Genomic DNA, 19,016 nt, shown 5'->3' on the forward strand with positions numbered 1-19,016 from the left:
CAACTTTGGAGACTTTGGTTACTGATGAGGTCTAGCCTGTGCTAGACAACTGTGTGAACATACGAGGGCTACCCCTGGATGCTCAGCCTTCACCTTTTCCACTTCCAGCAGCATATCCCTACCATATCCTGACCATAATAAAGATGCTTTTATACTCTGAATTGCAACTACAGGAAAGAAGAGGCTATGAGGAGACATCCCCAGGGACACCCTGGTGAAAAGATGCAGGCTGCAGTTTTAAAAATGGAAGCCTTGCATCTTGTGTCCTGAGAGGGTTTGGATCTGCCTAGACACTGACCTCATCTCCCACATTTTCGAAGTGAATGTGAACTCAGGAGCACAGGCTTCACTACCAGTGAATTCTCCTTCTTAGTCCCAGTAGGCACCTCTACCCTGGATCCAGAGGTGGCACGAGCATCTCTCCCAGCAAGGTGACCATGCGGGGGTGGACAAGAAACCAGAGACTAGATGTATATCCTTCAGGCTCAGGTCAGTGCCTCCAGCTCTCTGAGAATCAGCCTTGCCAAAGAAATGGGTGCTTTCCACCATAACTGTAGAAAGTGGCCACAAAAAGACCTTCAACCTCCACTTCACTTTGCTACTTCTCTGATATTGCTCCAGTTCTTTAACATCTTCACCCACTTATGGAGTCTTCAAATCTCCTGAAGCTTGTTCTTGGAAAAGGAGAAAGGATGGGATGGGCCCAGATGCTGGCCTTCGTGGCACTGCCTTTGGATACAATGTAGGAACCCTGATTTAACTTTTGTGGAAGCACTGAGAAAAGGCACACACCACAGAGCCCCAGACTTCTGACTACATGAGCATCAGTGACCACAGTACAGCCCATCCTAAGACCAGACAGACTTGAGCCATGACTGTGCCCTGCTGGATAATGGACAGGGACCATGAGCTGCAGGTCAGTTTAGGACACGTGGTTTTGGTTAACAATCCATCAGGTTCCACAGGAACTGCTGCCCCTGGAGACCTGGGGCACTGCCTGCATCTCCAGGGCACTATCTCAGTTGTTACCCTCTTTGTCTCCAGACTTCACTTATGCCCCTCCTTGGAGACAATGAAGTTAATAGGGGGACCCAGATGAGAGGCCAGTGACACTTATGGACCAAGGAGAGAAAAGTGGCCCCTCTCAGCCCTCATTCTTAAGCAAACCAAGCACTGGGTGACCATAGGCAGAGCACATGAGGCTTTTGTGGGCATTGGGGAATGCATCAGTGGATGGAAGATCTGTGTCTCTCCCTCACTGTCACTCTTTTGAATAAATCTTTTTTAAAAGAAGACTTTTAGCCACTCATATTTTGAGGTGCCATGTAGGAAATGGTCTGTTACTGGGTTGTAATCACTGCCTCTGGCATAACCTGGATGAGTTAGGAACAATCAGTATAAGAATTAGAAAATGGCAACACTAATGAGAACATTTTCGGGCATTGTGGTTTCCTTACAGATTTACAAATACAAGGCTGTCTTTGAACTGGATCCAAGCTCCTGCACTATAAATTGAATGTTTACCTTAACTTTATAATCTTCAAAATGTAGGTGATTCTAATTATCCTTCCAAAGACTAACAAACGTACACAGGGTGCTTCTATTTTCATCATTTCCCTGTGCCTGTCTTGTACAAGAAAAAGTAACTAATGGGGACCAGCGCCGTGGCTCACTTGGTGAATCCTCCGCCTACGGCGCCAGCATCCCATATGGGCACCAGGTTCTAGTCCCGGCTGCTCCTCTTGCAGTCCAGCTCTCTGCTGTGGCTTAGGAAGGCAGAGGAGGATGGCCCAGGTGCTTGGGCCCTGCACCTGCATGGGAGACCAGGAGGAAGCACCTGGCTCCTGGCTTCAGATCAGTGCAGCGCCGGCTGTAGTGGCCATTTGGGGGGGGGGGGGGTGAACCAACGGAAGGAAGACCTTTCTCTCTGTCTCTCTCTCTCTGTCTATACCTCTACCTGTCAAATAAAAAAAAGAAAAAGTAACTAATGGTAAGCATGAACAAAGTGGACTTTGGAAATGCTAGGAGAATCAAACTCACACCTGCTGAAGGTCGAACCATAGGCTGTTCCAACAGACTTGGATGAACTGAAATCAGTATTGCTGGCCTTCAACCTCTCTCAGGTAATTAACTGCAATCAGAATAGTTAGTGCTATTTAGGACTATTAATCTCAGTTGTTAATATTGGCTTTGGCTGCCTGTGCCTCTGGGGTCTTTTCCAAGAAGTCTTTGCCTATCTCAATATCTTGCAAGGTTTCTTCAATGTTCTCTAATAATTCGATGGTGTCAGGTTGTAGATTTAGATCTTTAATTCATGTTGAGTGGATTTTTATGTAGGGTGTAAGGTAGGGATCTCGCTACATACTTCCACATGTGGAAATCAGTTTTCCCAGCACCATTCGTTGAGTAGACTATCCTTGCTATAGGAATTGGTTTTAGCTCCTTGATCAAATATAAGTTGGTTTTAGATGTGTGGGTTGATTTCTGGAGTGTCTATTCTGTTCCATTTTCTATCCATCCATTTTTGTGCCAATATCAGGCTGTTTTGATTACAACTTCCCTGTAGTGTGTCTTGAAATCAGGTATTTGATGCCTCCCGCTTTGTGCTCTATGAGTGCTTTAGCTATTTGGGTCTCCTGTTTCTGTATGACTTTCAGTGTAATTTTTTTTATATCTGAGAAGAATTTTTGTGGTATTTTGATTGGTATTGCATTGGATCTGTAAATTGTTTTGGTAGTATGGACATTTTGATGATATTGATTCTTCCACTCCAACATGGACAATTTTTTCCATTTTTTGTCTTCTTCTATTCCTTTTTAAAATTATTTTGTAGGCTGGCGCCATGGCTCACTAGGCTAATCCTCCACCTTGCGGCACCGGCACACCAGGTTCTAGTCCTGGTCGGGGCTTTGGATTCTGTCCCGGTTGCCCCTCTTCCAGGCCAGCTCTCTGCTGTGGCCCGCGAGTGCAGTGGAGGATGGCCCAAGTGCTTGGGCCTTGCACCCCATGGGAGACCAGGATAAGTACCTGGCTCCTGCCATCGGATCAGCACGGTGCGCCGGCCACCGCGCGCCGGCCGCGGCGGCCATTGGAGGGTGAACCAATGGCAAAGGAAGACCTTTCTCTCTGTCTCTCTCTCTCTCACTGTCCACTCTGCCTGTCAAAAAAATTATTTTGTAATTATCATAGAGATCTTTGAAATCCTTATTCCAAGATTTTTAATTTTTTGTAGCTATTGTGAATGGGATTGATCTTAGGAGTTCCTTCTCAGCCATGGCATTGTCTATGCATACAAAAGCTATTGATTTTTGTGTATTAATTTTATATTCTGGCACTTTTACCAAACTCTTTTATAAGTTCCAATAGTCGATTAATGGTGTTCTTTGGATCCTCTATATATAGAATCATGCCATCTGCAAATAGGGATAGTTTGACTTCCTACTTCCCAATTTGTATCCCTTTGATTTCTTTTTCTTGCCTGATGTCTCTGAAAATTTATTTATTTGAAATAATTATGGTGGGGCAGGGAGAGACACTGAGAGAGAGTATTCTTCCATCGACTGGTTCTCCCCAAATGGCCACAACAGCCACGGCTGGTCCAGAAGGAAGCCTGGAGCCAGGAGCTTCTTCAAGGTCTCCCACATGGTTTCAGGGGCCAAAGGACATGACGCATCTTCTGCTGCTTTCCCAGGACATCAACAGGGTGTTGGAGGGGAAGTGGAGCAACTGGCATTCAAACCAGCACCCATATGGGATGCTGGCCTTGCAGGTGGCAGCTCTATCCACTATGACACAATGGCTGCCTTCTCTCTATTTAATTAAATCTCCAACCATGTCAAATCTAGACTAAATGCTGGAAAGGATTAGAGCTTTATCTGATTGACTCATAGCTGTATACTGACAGAATAAAAATGCTTGGCATGTGGTGTAGAGCCAATATTTTTTAATGAACTGAGTAGGCTGCCCTCCAAAGGAAAGGCTACATATTTCTCAAGTCACTAATCAGTAACTGCTACCTCTGTAGATAACTACATTGACAATATTTTAAATAAATTCATGTTTTCTAGGATACAAAAACATAGAATGTAATATGAAGGATAACTGAGCCTGAAAATACATGAAATCAGTGTTAAAGGCATTAGATAATATAACTGCAATGCACTGTAAATAATTTTTAAAGCAAATGAAGATTTAAAATATAAAATATCAAAATGCTAGGAGTAAATGGTACTAAAATGATGACAATGATTTAAAATAGTGCACACAATTTCTGTAATTTCAAAGATAATTTTTTTAGGGTTCTACAATTTTCTGCAGTCTGCATCTTATATAATATTCTAAATATAAAAGCAAACATTTTCAATTGAATGAAACAGAGAATTGCAACTGAATATCAATGGAAATTCCTCTCTTACATGGTGCTACAATTCCTCTCTCTTACATGGTGCTTACAGATATGGTATGAAGAGCAATATTTTAGAAATAAAAAATTACATTATACTCAATCAATATTAATACATATTTATTCTTCAGTTGAACAATCTGGAGCCCCACAAGAGCAAATCGCCATGTAGAGAGGAATAATAAATGACATATCTCCATACACCTAAAACAAAGACATACTGAATTGAACACCACAGGCTCCACTTTAGACACAGAACATTTTTATCAATGTTTCTTACCAGCTGATTAGAAAAAATGATTTTGTGATTATGATTTATGACATTTATACACATATTAAACTATTAGTTTGGAGCTAGTGTTATGGAATAGTGGATAAAGCTGCTGCCTGTGATGCTGGCATCCAATATGTCCTAGCTGTTCCATTTTTCATCCAGCTCCATGGTAATGGCCTGAGGAAAGCAGCAGAAGGTAGTCCAAGTACCTGGGTTCCTGCCACCCATTTGGGAGACTCAGAAGAAGCCATCTGGGGAGGTAAATATCTGATCTCTCTATCTCTACTTCTTTCTGTGTAGTTTTGACTTTCAAATAAATCATCTTGAAAATAGATAAAATATCAGCTAGTGCCGTGGCTCAATAGGCTAATCCTCCGCCTGTGGCACTGGCACACTGGGTTCTAGTCCTGGTCGGGATTAGATTCTGTCCCGGTTGCCCCTCTTCCAGTCCAACTCTCTGCTGTGGCCCGGGAAGGCAGTGGAGGATGGCCCAAGTGCTTGGGCCCTGCACCCTCATGGGAGACCAGAAGAAGCACCTGGCTCCTGGCTTTGGATCAGCACGGTGCGCCGGCCGCAGTGTGCTGGCCGCAGCGGCCATTGGGGGGTGAACCAACGGAAAAAGGAAGACCTTTCTCTCTGTCTCTCTCACTGTCCACTCTGCATGTCAAAAAAATAGATAAAATATCAATTCAAGAAATATTATAAAATCATCATACAATTTAAATTTTGTTGGGAAATGTTTTATTCATACTCACAATTTTTGAAGTTCTTTTATGTAAGTCCATTTCATAAGAAATACATTAAAATCACCCCTATGTTTCCTAAGGGCAGAGAACTATGATAAACCTACTAACTCAAATGGTATCCTTATGTCATTTGTTTCCTAATTGTCTGCATGCTGAAATACACTTGGTGAACAGTGATCACTTATCCCCACTCTTGTAAACTGCAGCATAATCCTAAAAGACAGGAAATACACAGTAAAAATTCAAATGTATATTACCTAAGCAGGCACTTACTCTGTTACATGCTATTTACTTACTAAATAAAAAGGGCACTGGATATCAGTGATTAAAAAATGTAAAAAAATCAAATGTTAATCCTTTCTCTGGAAAAAAGTTAAAAAGACATTTAGTTTAGAGCATTTGCCATTAAAAAAGGACATCTTGTTTTATTCAAACAAAACATGATGCATGATCTAATAAAGGTAATACACTGAATTTACAAAAGTGTCTTCCAGATAGAAATGTTAAAAATCATGAACAGTTGATTCAGACTTTATTGACTTAATATGTGTAAAAAATTTAATACTTAAGTTTAGTAAATTCATTGTGCCCTTGCACTCAAATGGGAGATCCAGAAGAAGCTCCTGGCTCCTGGCTTTGGATCAGCGAGCGCAGCTCTGGCCAATGTGGCCATCTTGGGGGTGAACCAGCTGGTGGAAGACCTCTCTCTCTGTCTCTCCCTCTCACTATCTTAATTCTACCTCTCAAATAAATAAATAAAATCTTTTAAAAGATAAATAAATTCATTGTGTACATGCTGGCACCATTATGAACCAAAGAAAAATCTTATCTTGTGAAAAAACAGTATTTATCATCTGACCTTAACATTTATCCAAATAACAACGTAAGTCCATTCTGTAAGAGACAACAAAAATTTCTGACTATTATGACTTGAAATTCGTTCCCACAGAAGAATTACAGCCATTAACCATTTCAGCAGTAGGAAAAACTTCAAGTCCCTATGTAAAATGCACTCATTCTTTTTTTAAGATTTATTTTTTATTTGAAAGTCAGAGGTACACAGAGAGAGGATATATATATATATATATATATATAGAGAGAGAGAGAGAGAGAGACAGGTCTTCCCTTCGATGGTTCACTCCCCAGTTGGCTGCAACAGCCGGAGCTGTGCCGATCCGAAGCCAGGAGCAGCCGGGTCTTGAACCAGCACCCACATGGGATGCCGGCGCTTCAGGCCAGAGTGTTAACCATTGCTCCACAGCAGCGGCCCTAGTGCACTCACTCGAAATGAAAATATTACTGTATCAATTTGAATTTTTAAATTATCTTGATATATTTTTGATCTGAATAATTGCACAGCAGCCTCAGAGATGGTTGGGAAGATAAGAAACATAAAAATACACCCCACAGTAAAAGGTGCTTAGATTTTTTAAGTTTAATTTGTAGTTGTATGGGGAAAGGCAGAGAAAAAGTCTTAACAATTGCAAAATCCAAAGCATGTTTTAGAAATATGAAAATGGTTAACCATGAAGACATCTTAGTTGTGAGTCCAAATGCAAGTAACAACTACATTAACAACAAAAATATTTGCAAAGCTAATTTCAATGTTTTAGTGACAAATAGCTACTTATTTTTAATGTGGTGGGTGTGAAAGCTACTGCTTACAAATATATTTTTCCCAGACAAACAGCATCATCCCCTCTCCATATAAAGTTGAGACTTATATTGAATTTGACGTAAAGCTGTCTTGAGAAATAGAAGCATAATTATGCGCTACACCTTATGGTACACTAATTTACACATATTCTTTTTAATAACATAGGAGTGGATGTCCTTCAATGCTGAAAAGAATTCAGAGCAACACTATTTTTAGCCACTTAACTTTATAAGACTGCTTAGCTAAATAGGGAAATAAATATGAATTTTAAAATAAAAGACACATCTTAAAATTTATTTAAAATAGAATACCCAGGCTGGCGCTGTGGTGTAGTGGGTTAAGCCTCTGCCTGTAGCACCAGTATCCCATATGGGTGCTGTTTCAAGTCTCAGCTGCTCCTCTTCTGATCCAAATCCCTGATGTCCTTAGAAAGCAGTGGAAGTGCTTGGGTCCCTGCACCCATAGAGTAGACCTGGAGGAAGCTCCTAGCTCCTGGCTTCAGATCAGCCCATTTGGGGAGTGAACTAGTGGATGGATGATATTTCTGCCTCTCCCTCTCTCTGTCTGTAACTCTGCTTCTTAAATAAATAAATCTTGGGCTGGCGCCATGGCTCATTAGGCTAATCCTCCACCTGTGGCACCTGCACCCCAGGTTCTAGTCCTGGTTGGGGAACCGGTTCTGTCCCGGTTGCTCCTCTTCCAGTCCAGCTCTCTGCTGTGGCCCAAGAAGGCAGTGAAGGATGGCCCAAGTGCTTGGGCCCTGCACTCACATGGGAGACCAGGAGGAAGCACCTGGCTCCTGCCTTCGGATCGGCACAGTGTGCTGGCCGTAGCAGCCATTTGGGGGGTGAACCAACGGAAGGAAGACCTTTCTCTCTCTCTCTCTCTCTCTCTCTCTCTCTCACTGTCTAACTCTGCCTGTCAAATAAATAAATAAATAAATAAATAAATATTTTAAAACAGAAATAAAAGAAAGCTCCAATAATTCACTTTTTTGAAACTGCAGTTGGAAAAAAGTTATTATTACAGTTTAGGATACTTTTCACAAATTGTAGTACATAAAATTCTAATTTTCCTATGAATTAAGGATTTTTAAATACTTTGATTATTGCAAATAAATTTTCATAAACCCAGTAATAATATTTATTGCCTTTTATTTTTATGATTTTTGTTGCTATACATCTCAATTATCTTTTCCTGAGATATATCTATAAATGAGCATTAAAGGGAAAATTTGCTTTAGAGATGCAAACAATTATTAATTTCACTAAAAACATATATTGATATGCTGGTCTGACTTTAATATAATTTACTAGAACCTCTTCCAATTTCAGTTCTTTCATGCATAGCAATAGTAAGGACAAAAACCTGTGATGTCTAGATTTTGGTAGGTGTTCTAATAACATAATCGCACAGGTATGGCTCAATGTCAAGGTTCAGTGGACATGACAAACTGACTATAGAAGCTAAACTTTTTTTCAATTTTTATTAATACAAAGAAGACATATTTCATGGATTTCATAGGTACAATTCTAAGAACATAACGACATTTCCCTGCCCCATTTTCTGCCTCCTTCAATCATTTTCCTTTCTTTTTTGTTTTAGTTTTCACTCTATAATCACAGGCTTAATGGACCACTAACTATAACGTTCTACAAGTAAAATAGTAGAAATACCACAAGTCCACAAGAGTATAAACAAGAGCTAAAAACAATAATCAAATGATAAGATATGCATCTCATTCCTGTACATATTTTGTATTCTGTATTAACGAGTAGTAGTCCACGGGTAAAATTTGCACATTTTCTTTACCTAGTCATAAGTTGATGGACATGTGGGTTGATTCCATATCTTAGCTATTTTGAATTGAGCTGTAATAAACGTAGGGGAACAAATAACTTTCATTTCATTTGGGTAAATTCCCATGAGTAGGATGGCTGGGTCATATGGTAGATCTATTTTCAGATCTCTGAGGAATTGCCAAGATGTCTTCCATAATAAATGTACTAGTCTACATTCCCACCAACAGTGTATTGGTATAACCCCCCACATTCTCATCAGCATTTAAAATTTTTTTTTTACTTTTGGATGATAGCAATTCTAACTGGGTTGAGATGAAACCTCACTGTGGTTTTTATTTGTGTCTCCCTAATGGCTAGTGATCCAGTGCATTTTTTATGCCTGTTGGCCATCTGTATTTCATCCTTAGAAAAATTTTTATTCATGTTTTTGCCCATTTCTTTTTTTATTATTTTTGTTGCTATTTGTTTATTTGTACTTTTTAGTAAACCACAAAATCTGAACAGATGAAGAAATATAAAGAGCAAGGACATTTTTGAATTAAAAGTATTTACAAATCAGTATGAGTAGAAAATAGTCCAAAATATATTGTAGCTAATGCATTCACTATTTAGAGGACAATTTATTGTCTATGTCTTGATTTTACCCCTTGTTTGTTATAAACATTATGAATAATCTTAGAATATCTGACAAAATTGATTTCAGCTTTTTTAAAAAATTCAATTTAAATTATATGTTTCATATATTTCTTATATGCAGTTTTAAGAACATAGTGATACTTCACCCCTACCCTCCCTCCCACCCAAATTCCAACCCTTCTTCCTCCTCCATTTCACATCTTCATTCTTAATTTTTACAAAGATCTATTTTAAGTTTACTTAATGATTGTATAGTTAACCCTACACTAAGTAAGAGTTCAATAAATAGTATTCGGAAAGAAAAACTCAGCTCCTCAACAGAAGAGACAAGGGCTGTAAACAATCATTAAATCTCAAAATGTCCATTTCACTGTTAGACATTCTAGATACTCTATTAGTTATTTCGAATCAGGGAAAATGTTTGATATCTGTATTTTGGTGGCTGGCTTATTTCACTAAGTATAATGGTTTCGGTTGTCTCCAGCTTGTTGCAAAAGACAGGATTTCATTTTCTTTACAGCTGAGTAGTACTCCATAGTGTATACATACCATAATTTTTTTTAAATTTTTTTGACAGGCAGAGTGGACAGTGAGAGAGAGACAGCAAGAACAGTCTTCCTTTTGCCGTTAGTTCACCCTCCAATGGCCTCCGCGGCTGGTGCGCTGCAGCCAGCTCATCGCGCTGATCTGAAGCCAAGAGCCAGGTGCTTTTCCTGGTCTCCCATGCAGGTGCAGGACCCAAGCACTTAGGCCATCCTCCACTGCACTCCCTGGCCACAGCAGAGAGCTGGCCTGGAAGAGGGACAACCGGGACAGAATCCGGCGCCCCGACTGGGACTAGAACCCGGTGTGCTGGCGCCGCAGGCAGAGGATTAGCCTATTGAGCCGCAGCTCCAGCCTACCATGATTTCTTTATCCAGTCAACAGCTGATGGACATCTGGGTTGATTCCGTATCTTAGCTATTGTGAATTGTGCTGCAATGAACATGGGGGTACAGATAACTCAGATATGGATATCTTTTGGTTTCAGTAAGTTCCCAGAAATGGGATGGCTACATCATATGGTAGGTCTATATTCAAATTTCTGAGGCTATCTCTGTACTGTCTTCCACAGTGGCTGCACCAGTATATATTCATACCAGAAGTGGGTTAGGGTACCTTTTTCCCCACAGCCTCATCAGAATTTGTTGTTTGTTAGTATCTTTATGAGAGCCATTCAAACTGGAGTGAGGTGAAACCTCATTGTGGTTTTGATTTGCATTTCCCTGATGGCTAGTGATTCTCAGCATTCTTTCAAGTATCTGTTGGGAATTTGAATTTCCTGTCTTGAAAAACACCTCTTCAAGTCCTTTGCCCATTTCTTGACTGGATTATTTGTTTTGTTGTTGTTGAGTTTCTTAAACTCTTTATAGAATCTAGATATTACTCCTTTATCAGTTGCATAATTCAAAAATATTTTATCCCATTCTGTCTGTTTCTCTTCTGTTTGTTGACTGTTTCCTTTGCCAGGCAGAAGCTTCTTAGCTTGTTGTCCCATTTATCTATTTTGGCTTTTATTTGCTGTGCTTCTGAGGTCTGTTCCAAAAAGTCTTTACCTATGTCAATGTATTGCAGGATTTCCCTGATGTTTTGCTTAAATAATTTGATATAAGGTCATAGACTTAGATCCTTGATCTATTTTGAGTTTATTTTTGTATAAGCTATAAGGTAGGTGTCTTGTTTCATACTTCTACATACAGAGATCCAGTTTGTCCAACACCATTCGTTGAAGAGACTGTCCTTTCTCCAAGAATTGATTTTAGCTCATTATGGTAATCACTGTTTTTGTAACATCTCAGCTACAAATATGTAGAAACATATACCCTTGTGCTAACATTTACTTTATACCTGTTTAACATCACTCTATTATTCACTATAGAAGCTTAGAATACACAGCTTTAATATACATGGGGAATTTCAATAAAAGCGCTTTAAAGCTACAAGACATGTTTTTTAAAACCCACCCCAAGCCCTTCACTTTTTCTAAGATTGATTTATTCATGTATTAGTAAGGCAGAGTTACAGAGAAAGAGAGGGAGAGACGGAGAGAGGGAAATACCATCTGCTGTTTCATTCCCTGAATGGACACAATGGCCCAGGCTGGGCCAGGCCAAAGTCAGGAGCCTGGAACTCCATTGTGGTCTCCCAATGGGGGCAGGGGCCCACATACTTGGGCCACCTTCCGCTGCTTTTCCAGGCATGTTAGCAGGGAGCCGGATCAGAAGTGGAGCAACCGGGTCTGAAACCGGCCTTGTATGGGATGCTGGTGTTGCAGGGTGTGGCTTAATCTGCTGTGCCACAACACATATTTGCAAGCTTCTTATGTAATTGGCAGTTTTAATATACTGTGATTTAAATCTTTATTTAAAGAATGACTTAAAGTCAAGCTCTAGTTCCATTATTTAGTTATATGGTTGTTTCTGAGGTTATTATTTAAAAGCATATTAATGGATAAAAATGTAAAACACAAACATCCACAGCCTCAGAGTTTGGGTCCTTATGAACCAGAGATTATGACTAATCCAATTTAGTGAATCTAAATTCCATTCATAAGAAAATTTTATTGATTTTTAATTGAATCATCATTTCAAAGGAAAATAATCAAATAATTTTATAATTATTAACTATCCCATATTAAAAGCACTTTTAATTATTATCACCTTTATAGCTTCCTTGGTAGTGCTGGTTTTGTTTCTCATATCTGTCAGAATGAATATGAAACACATATCACAAACAGCAGTTATTATCAAAGAATGAGTTCTTGACAATGAAGGCCTTATTCCAACAACACAAGGGTGATTAAAGATGAGATATTCTCAAACAATTCATTCTAGCAGAAAAATGTAGAAGAAAAAATCATAGTTATATAAATGAATGCTAACATTTAGCAAATTTAATATCCACTGCTGTTTATACATATATGTTATTACTATATAAAACTAAATAAATAAAATAATATTTGAATGTTTCCAATGTGATAAAATTATTTATCCTCATCTACCAAAACTTAACCTCAAATTTAAAGAAAAATTAAGGAAGTGTTTCTTTTACAATATAAGAAATGTCCAGGATGTTCATTCTATCACAATGTTTTTAATCATTATTGTATATAGTATTGTTCTAGAATTACTAACAAATGCAAATATAGAAAAAATTAAAGTCATAATCATTTGAGTAGGTCAAGATAAAAATTATTACTCTTTATAAATAATGCTTGCATTGGGAAAATAAACTGAAAATTAATAAAAACAATAAAACTTGAAGTGGTGATTATATATAAATTAGCAAATGCAAAATAGCTTTAAAAGACCATAACCAGGTAGAAAATGTAAATGGAAAAATGATCCCATTTACAAATGTAAGCAAAAATAGAATTAAAACACAGAAATATCCAAGAACACATGATTTTTATAAAGAAATCCTGGAAACATTCCTAAAATGCACATCTACATTCCCAGAGATCAAAGCAATAAAAGATATCAACATTTAAACTCTACTTAATCTGCATAACCATAAAGTTAATTATAAAGTGCACAGAAAAATCAACAAAAATTAATAAGGTGAGACTTAACATTCCCATTCTATCAGACATTAAAAATGTTTTGGAATCAAATATATATTTGTGGGTGGGAGGGACGGTATGGGGGGGAAGCCATTGTAATCCATAAGTCGTACTTTGGAAAATTATATGCATTAAATAAAAGTTTAAAAAAAAAAGAGATTCTAATATTTGATAATATGATTTTAAATCTGTGGAAAAAGAACTATGAGTAGATGATGTTAGCCTGATTAAATAGCGATGGGGTGGGGAGAGTAGTATTCATACTTAATACCTGATGCCAAGATAAATTCCAAATGCATCAATGAACAAAATGCACAAAATGGAAAAACCCTTAAATAACTGATGGCTAGGGAAGGCGTTTCCAATCAAAACTCAAAGATTTGCATTACATACAGTATGCTTTCAAAGCTGTCCAGTGTCTTTCCCAGGCAGAAATCAGAAGACAAATAGATGAATTGACAAATTATTTGAAATTTGAAAAAATGAACAAAGGACCTGAAGAGTTCACAGAAATCATGGGTCCAGCATTGTGGCATAGCTGGTAAAGCCACCACCTGCAATGCCAGCATCACATATGGGCACTAATTTGTGTCTCAGCTACTCCATTTCTGATCCATCATCCTGCCAATGGCCTGGGAAAAGCAATGGAAGATGGCCCAAGTACTCGGACCACTGCCACCAATGTGGGAGACCTGGATGAAGACCTGGCCTGGCCCAGACCAGGTCTTCGCACCCATCTAGGGGGAGTGAATCAGTTGATGACAGATTTCTCCTCCTCCTCTCTTTCTGTAAATGACTTTTGAATAAACAGGAGCTGGCATTTTGGTACAGGTTAAGCCACTTCCTGAAGAGCCAGCATCCCATATGGGTGTCAGTTCCAGCTCTGTGCTAATGTGCCTGGGAAAACAGTGGAGTTTGGCCCAATTCCTTGGACCCTTGCACCCACGTAGGTTACCCAGAAGAAGCTACGGCTCGTGGCTTTGACCTGACCTAGACCTTGTTGTTTCAGCCATTTGGGGAGTGAACCAGAAGGTAGAAGGTATTTCTCTGTCTCTCCTCTTTCTCTGTAGCTCTGCCTTTCAAATAAATTAATCTTTAACAAACAAAAAAAGAAATTGTTGTATATAAACACTATAGAATGCTACTAGGTTGGGAAGGCAGTGGAGGATGGCCCAAGTGCTTGGGCCCTGCACCCCATTGGAGACCAGGAGAAGCACCTGGCTCCTGCCTTTGGATCAGCGCGGTGCGCCGGCCACAGCGCGCCAGCCGTGGAGGCCATTGGAGAGTGAACCAACGGCAAAAAGGAAGACCTTTCTCTCTGTCTCTCTCTCTCACTATCCACTCTGCCTGTCCAAAAAAAAAAAAAAAAAAAAAAAAAGAATGCTACTAGACCATAAAAAACTAAAATCCTGTTTTCACAACTAAATGGATGCAACTGGAAATCATTATACTAGTGAAATAAGCCAGTCCCCAAAAGACAAAGATTATATGTTTTCGTTAATAAGTGATAACTAATAGAGGGCAAAAATGCAATGTATATGAGCAAAATTGACATTTTTGAGAATTATTGCTTGCAGCACTTGTGTATACTGTTAAAGAACAGTCTTTTTTCTCTTCTATTTATAGAATTCTTTACTTAGTGTGGTTGCAGGTAAGCTTATGATTGCAAAATAAACAAAACATGCAATTGTAAAAATTAAAAGAAAATATAAGAAAGGAAGGAGAGTGGGAGAATGGGCAACATGGAGAATAGGATGCGAATTATCACTAAGTCCTTAAATCTGTATATATGAAATATATGAAATGTGTTTAGCATAAAGAAACAAGAAAATAAATAAGCTTTTTTTTTAAAAAAAAGAGTTCACAGAAATCAAATGCATATGCAGCAGGAGCATATACCCTTCTCCTTTAAATGGGGCATACAAAGTTGTCACCAACATCTCGCTGCAGAGAAAAACTGCCCCTGGTTTACACTGCTCTGTGTTGGTGAGACTGCCAGTGTCCGTTCAGATAACAAATGGGCATAAACCCAGGCATTCTCCTGTATGAACTTAACCCACAGATAGGCGACCACATTGGGAGAATGAGTTACTCACTGAAACATTATTTTTAATACTAGAAAACTTGAAGCAGTCAAGCGACTTATCCCAGGAACTGGCTAAATTGTGGTATTATACTGTGCTGCCATGGATGACGCTCCATAAGTTAATATAGGTCAAAGGGGGGAAGCAAGATGCAGAACAGCGTTTAATGTAGGTCTGGTGATAAAAGAACTCACATTTGTAATATTTGTCTCTTTAAAATATCCGTGGAAGGATATTTTGGAGAGCAAAATAACAATAATCCAGTCTGCCCTGTGAGGGCATGCTACTTACCATACATTGCTATGGATTATTAGGAGTTTGAACCAGAAAAGTATGCATCTTCTCAAAAATTAGTGTTTTAAGAAAGCATCAAGAATATACCCAGGGCAGGTGTGCTATGGGAGCTTAAGCCATTATGTGAAATGGCCTCTCTCTCTCTCCTCTCTTTCTCTCTCTCTCTCTCTCTCTCTCTCTCTCTCTCTCTCGTGTGTGTGTGTGTGTGTACAGAGAGAGAGAGAAAGAGAAAGAGAGAGAGGTGTGAGGGAGAGACTCTACACTTCAAATAAGCAAAAATGAACAAAAGCCACTGTCTCCCACCCTTGGTGCCAACTCACCCTCTCATCACCTTCTCTTGCCTACCCTGCAGTGAGCACCCCCTTCCTGGCCACCCAAAGTCCTATCTCCTACCCCTTTCCTGCCTCTCATCAATCTGCTTTCCTGCAAAGCCCAGGGACAGAAATGGTAGGTGGAGACCGGTGTAGTACGCAAATAGGAACAGAGTTTATTTGGCAGTGAAGGAATACACATATATTCACATGTAAGTGTGAGCTACCTCCAAAAGAAGAATACCCAACATGAGTGATGAGTGGGCCACATAATTGCTCATAAACTGAAGAAGAAAAGAAAAATATGCCTCTGTGCTTCAATTAGAGAGCAAGGCTCAGCACCTCTTCCTGATGCAGTGAGTGTGAGCAGGCTAAACAGTGAGTGTATGAGGGGAAAGTGAACCATGTTTCATTTCTGATGTGACGTTTCCTTGGGTGTAATCTGACTTACCAGGAAAAAAATTTAAAATCTTTTAAAAATAAGACTGGATTTAAAAGAAGGCTTTGTTTTGAATGGAGACCACACCCCACATTTAATTGTTTTCCTTTCAATGTGTTGACAGTAGAGATTTTTAGAGAAGAGTAAGGGAAATATAAGATTGCACATGAGTTGATGGTGGTAGAAGCTGAGTAATGAGCTAGAGCTTCATTACACTATTTTCAAAACCCTTGTATACTGTTTAAAAATTTACATAAGGCAGTGTTTTCTTTTCTCTCTTTTTTTTTTTTTGACAGGCAGAGTGGATAGTGAGAGAGAGAAAGGTCTTCCTTTTGCCATTGGTTCACTCTCCAATGGCCGCCATGGCTGGCGCGCTGTGGCTGGCACACCGCGCTAATCCGAAGGCAGGAGCCAGGTGCTTCTCCTGGTCTCCCATGAGGGTGCAGGGGCCCAAGCACTTGGGCCATCCTCCACTGCCTTCCCGGGCCACAGCAGAGAGCTGGCCTGGAAGAGGGGCAACCGGGAAAGAATCTGGCTCCCCGATCAGGACTAGAACCTGGTGTGCTGGCGCCGCTAGGTGGAGGATTAGCCTATTGAGCCGCGGCGCCAGCCAAGACAGTGTTTTCTTAAAGTATGCAGATTAATTTATGTGTCTTCCATACCCTTTTTTGATGATGCGATCGTTGGCATCCATTGGTCTGGAAGTGAGGAAGAAGGAAGCTGTCCTCAGTACTCTGCACGGAAAGGATAGTCTTTATGATTTTCAGTTCTGAAAAACAGAAACAAATCAAGAATAGAAACAAAGATTAATGTTTTAAATAATATCTATTGAAAGGCAAGTTAGAGAGAGAGAGAGAAAGAGTCTCCCATCCACTAGTTCACTTCCCAAATGGCTACAATTACCAAGGCTGGGGCAGGCTAAAGCCAGGAGCCTGGAATTTCATCCAGTTCTCTTCTATGGGTTTAGGGTCTCAAACACTTGGGCCATTTCCCACTCCTTTTCCAGGTTCACTGGCAGGGAGCTGGGTCAGAAATGGAATATCCAGGACTATAAATTGTGCCCATATGGGATGCTGACATTGCATGCAGCACTGGGCCACAGGCTGGCTCCCAAAACTGCTCCACTTTTTTTTTGACAGGCAGAGTTAGACAGTGAAAGAGAGAGAGAGAGAGAGACAAAGGTCTTCCTTCCATTGGTTCACCCCCCAAGTGGCCGCTATGGCCAGTGCATTGCAGCCAGCACGCTGCTTTGATCCGAAGCCAGGAGCCAGGTGCTTCCTCCTGGTCTCCCATGCGAGTGCAGGGCCCAAGCACCTGGGCCATCCTTCACTGCCTTCCCAGGCCACAGCAGAGAGCTGGACTGGAAGAGGAGCAACCGGGACTAGAACCTGGTGCCCATAAGGGATGCCGGCGCTGCAGGCGGAAGATTAACCAAGTGAGCCATGGTGCCGGCCCCCAGATAAACATTTTAAATGATATATATTTTTAACTCCAAAGTATATAAAATTGGTCTTTGGCTTCATTCAATAGAACATCTTTGCACAAGAATTAATTAAGGTAAGAAGGCTAAATTACCCTAAACTGATTATGACACCTATTCAGGAACCAGCCATCAATCTGTATATTGCTCCCTCTACTTTAAAGGGAAGTAAAGGATCTATATTTACGTGGGGAATGTGACCCATCGGAGATTTTTGTCTAGACCAAGGATGGCATCCATATCTTCTTCTTTTAACTCGAAATCAAACACCTGGAATCAAAATATATTGTTCATAGAAAATAGTTTGTGTCACATTTAATTGAGCAAACATTACCTATAATCTAGGACTGTGAGGGCAAGCCCAAATAAAAACAGCACTTCAGTAGACACCTGGAACCCCCCTTACCCCCTGAATTACAGGCTAAGTTTCCCAAACACATCTTGAACCCTTTCATTTAACTGGCATTGACTTAGCCTCAGTCTTATTTAGGAAACCTTGGAAAGACTGAATATTTATTTCATTCATTTAAGGAGTAAAATATACCTTCAAATAGCTAAAAGTTACTGCAAGGAATTTTTACCACTAAACATTCCCTCAAGATCAACCCAACAAAACCATTTGTTCCACGGGGCCATCCCACCATCTAGGGAGCCACATGGCCCCTGGGATGACCCACACTAACAGCATGCATATGCCAGTATAATTTTTCTGAGTAATCATTTCTTTTTCCTTCTAGCATTGCATTCTAATGCTCACACACTTGTTTTTCACTAACACAGTAGAAGACCATGACCTGCTTCCGCAGCAACAGCTTTTCACAAGGGTGTCAATCTCACCCCTAGCTGAGGGCTGTGTTAGAGGAGGAGGAGACAAAGTTGAATCAAGTGACTCCAAGATGTCCCTGTATGGTGAGAGACAGGTGGTACCCAAACCTCTACCCACAGGAAGCTTATTATCCCGCAAACAAGAGCCAGGACTTATTCAGTATATACAGGAATTCTGACAAGGGTGATTAGGTTAAGTGTTTGGAATTGTGTTTGGATTTGCAAGGGAGTATTTTTGGATTGGGGGGATGAACATGTTTAGAAGAGTTTCTACAAATCAAGGCTCAGGGCAGGATTTGTGCAGCATTAATGAATGAGTGTTCTACAAACAGAAGAGAAGGCAACTGGCCCAGGACTCTGTATTCTGAACCTCTAGTTGTCTCTGAGGACAATTCCCCCAAACTCCTGTCTTGCTCCACATCTTTCAGCTCCTTCTCTGAAGCTTATCTTGTGGCCCCAGATTCT

General features: G+C 40.0%; 1 protein-coding gene across 6 annotated transcripts in view; it reads right to left on the reverse strand.

Moving 5' to 3' along the window:
• Positions 1-5,385: 5,385 nt before the first annotated feature.
• AKR1E2 (aldo-keto reductase family 1 member E2) overlaps positions 5,386-19,016 on the reverse strand; it is a 41,572-nt gene continuing 27,941 nt past the window's right edge. For 3 of the 6 annotated variants that reach the window (XM_051834963.2, XM_051834960.2, XM_051834955.2), the window contains 4 exons: positions 17,914-17,996; positions 16,909-17,015; positions 12,217-12,386; positions 5,386-5,635 (listed from right to left, as the gene is read on the reverse strand). In XM_051834963.2, the coding sequence (XP_051690923.2) occupies positions 16,973-17,015; positions 17,914-17,996 (126 nt within the window). In that variant the 3' untranslated portion in view covers positions 5,386-5,635; positions 12,217-12,386; positions 16,909-16,972. The remainder of the gene's footprint in view (positions 5,636-12,216; positions 12,387-16,908; positions 17,016-17,913; positions 17,997-19,016) is intronic. The other 3 variants (XM_051834956.2, XM_051834961.2, XM_051834957.2) reach the window with 3 other exon arrangements.

Source organism: Oryctolagus cuniculus, chromosome 19, assembly GCF_964237555.1.
Source record: "Oryctolagus cuniculus chromosome 19, mOryCun1.1, whole genome shotgun sequence".
NCBI lineage: Eukaryota > Metazoa > Chordata > Mammalia > Lagomorpha > Leporidae > Oryctolagus > Oryctolagus cuniculus.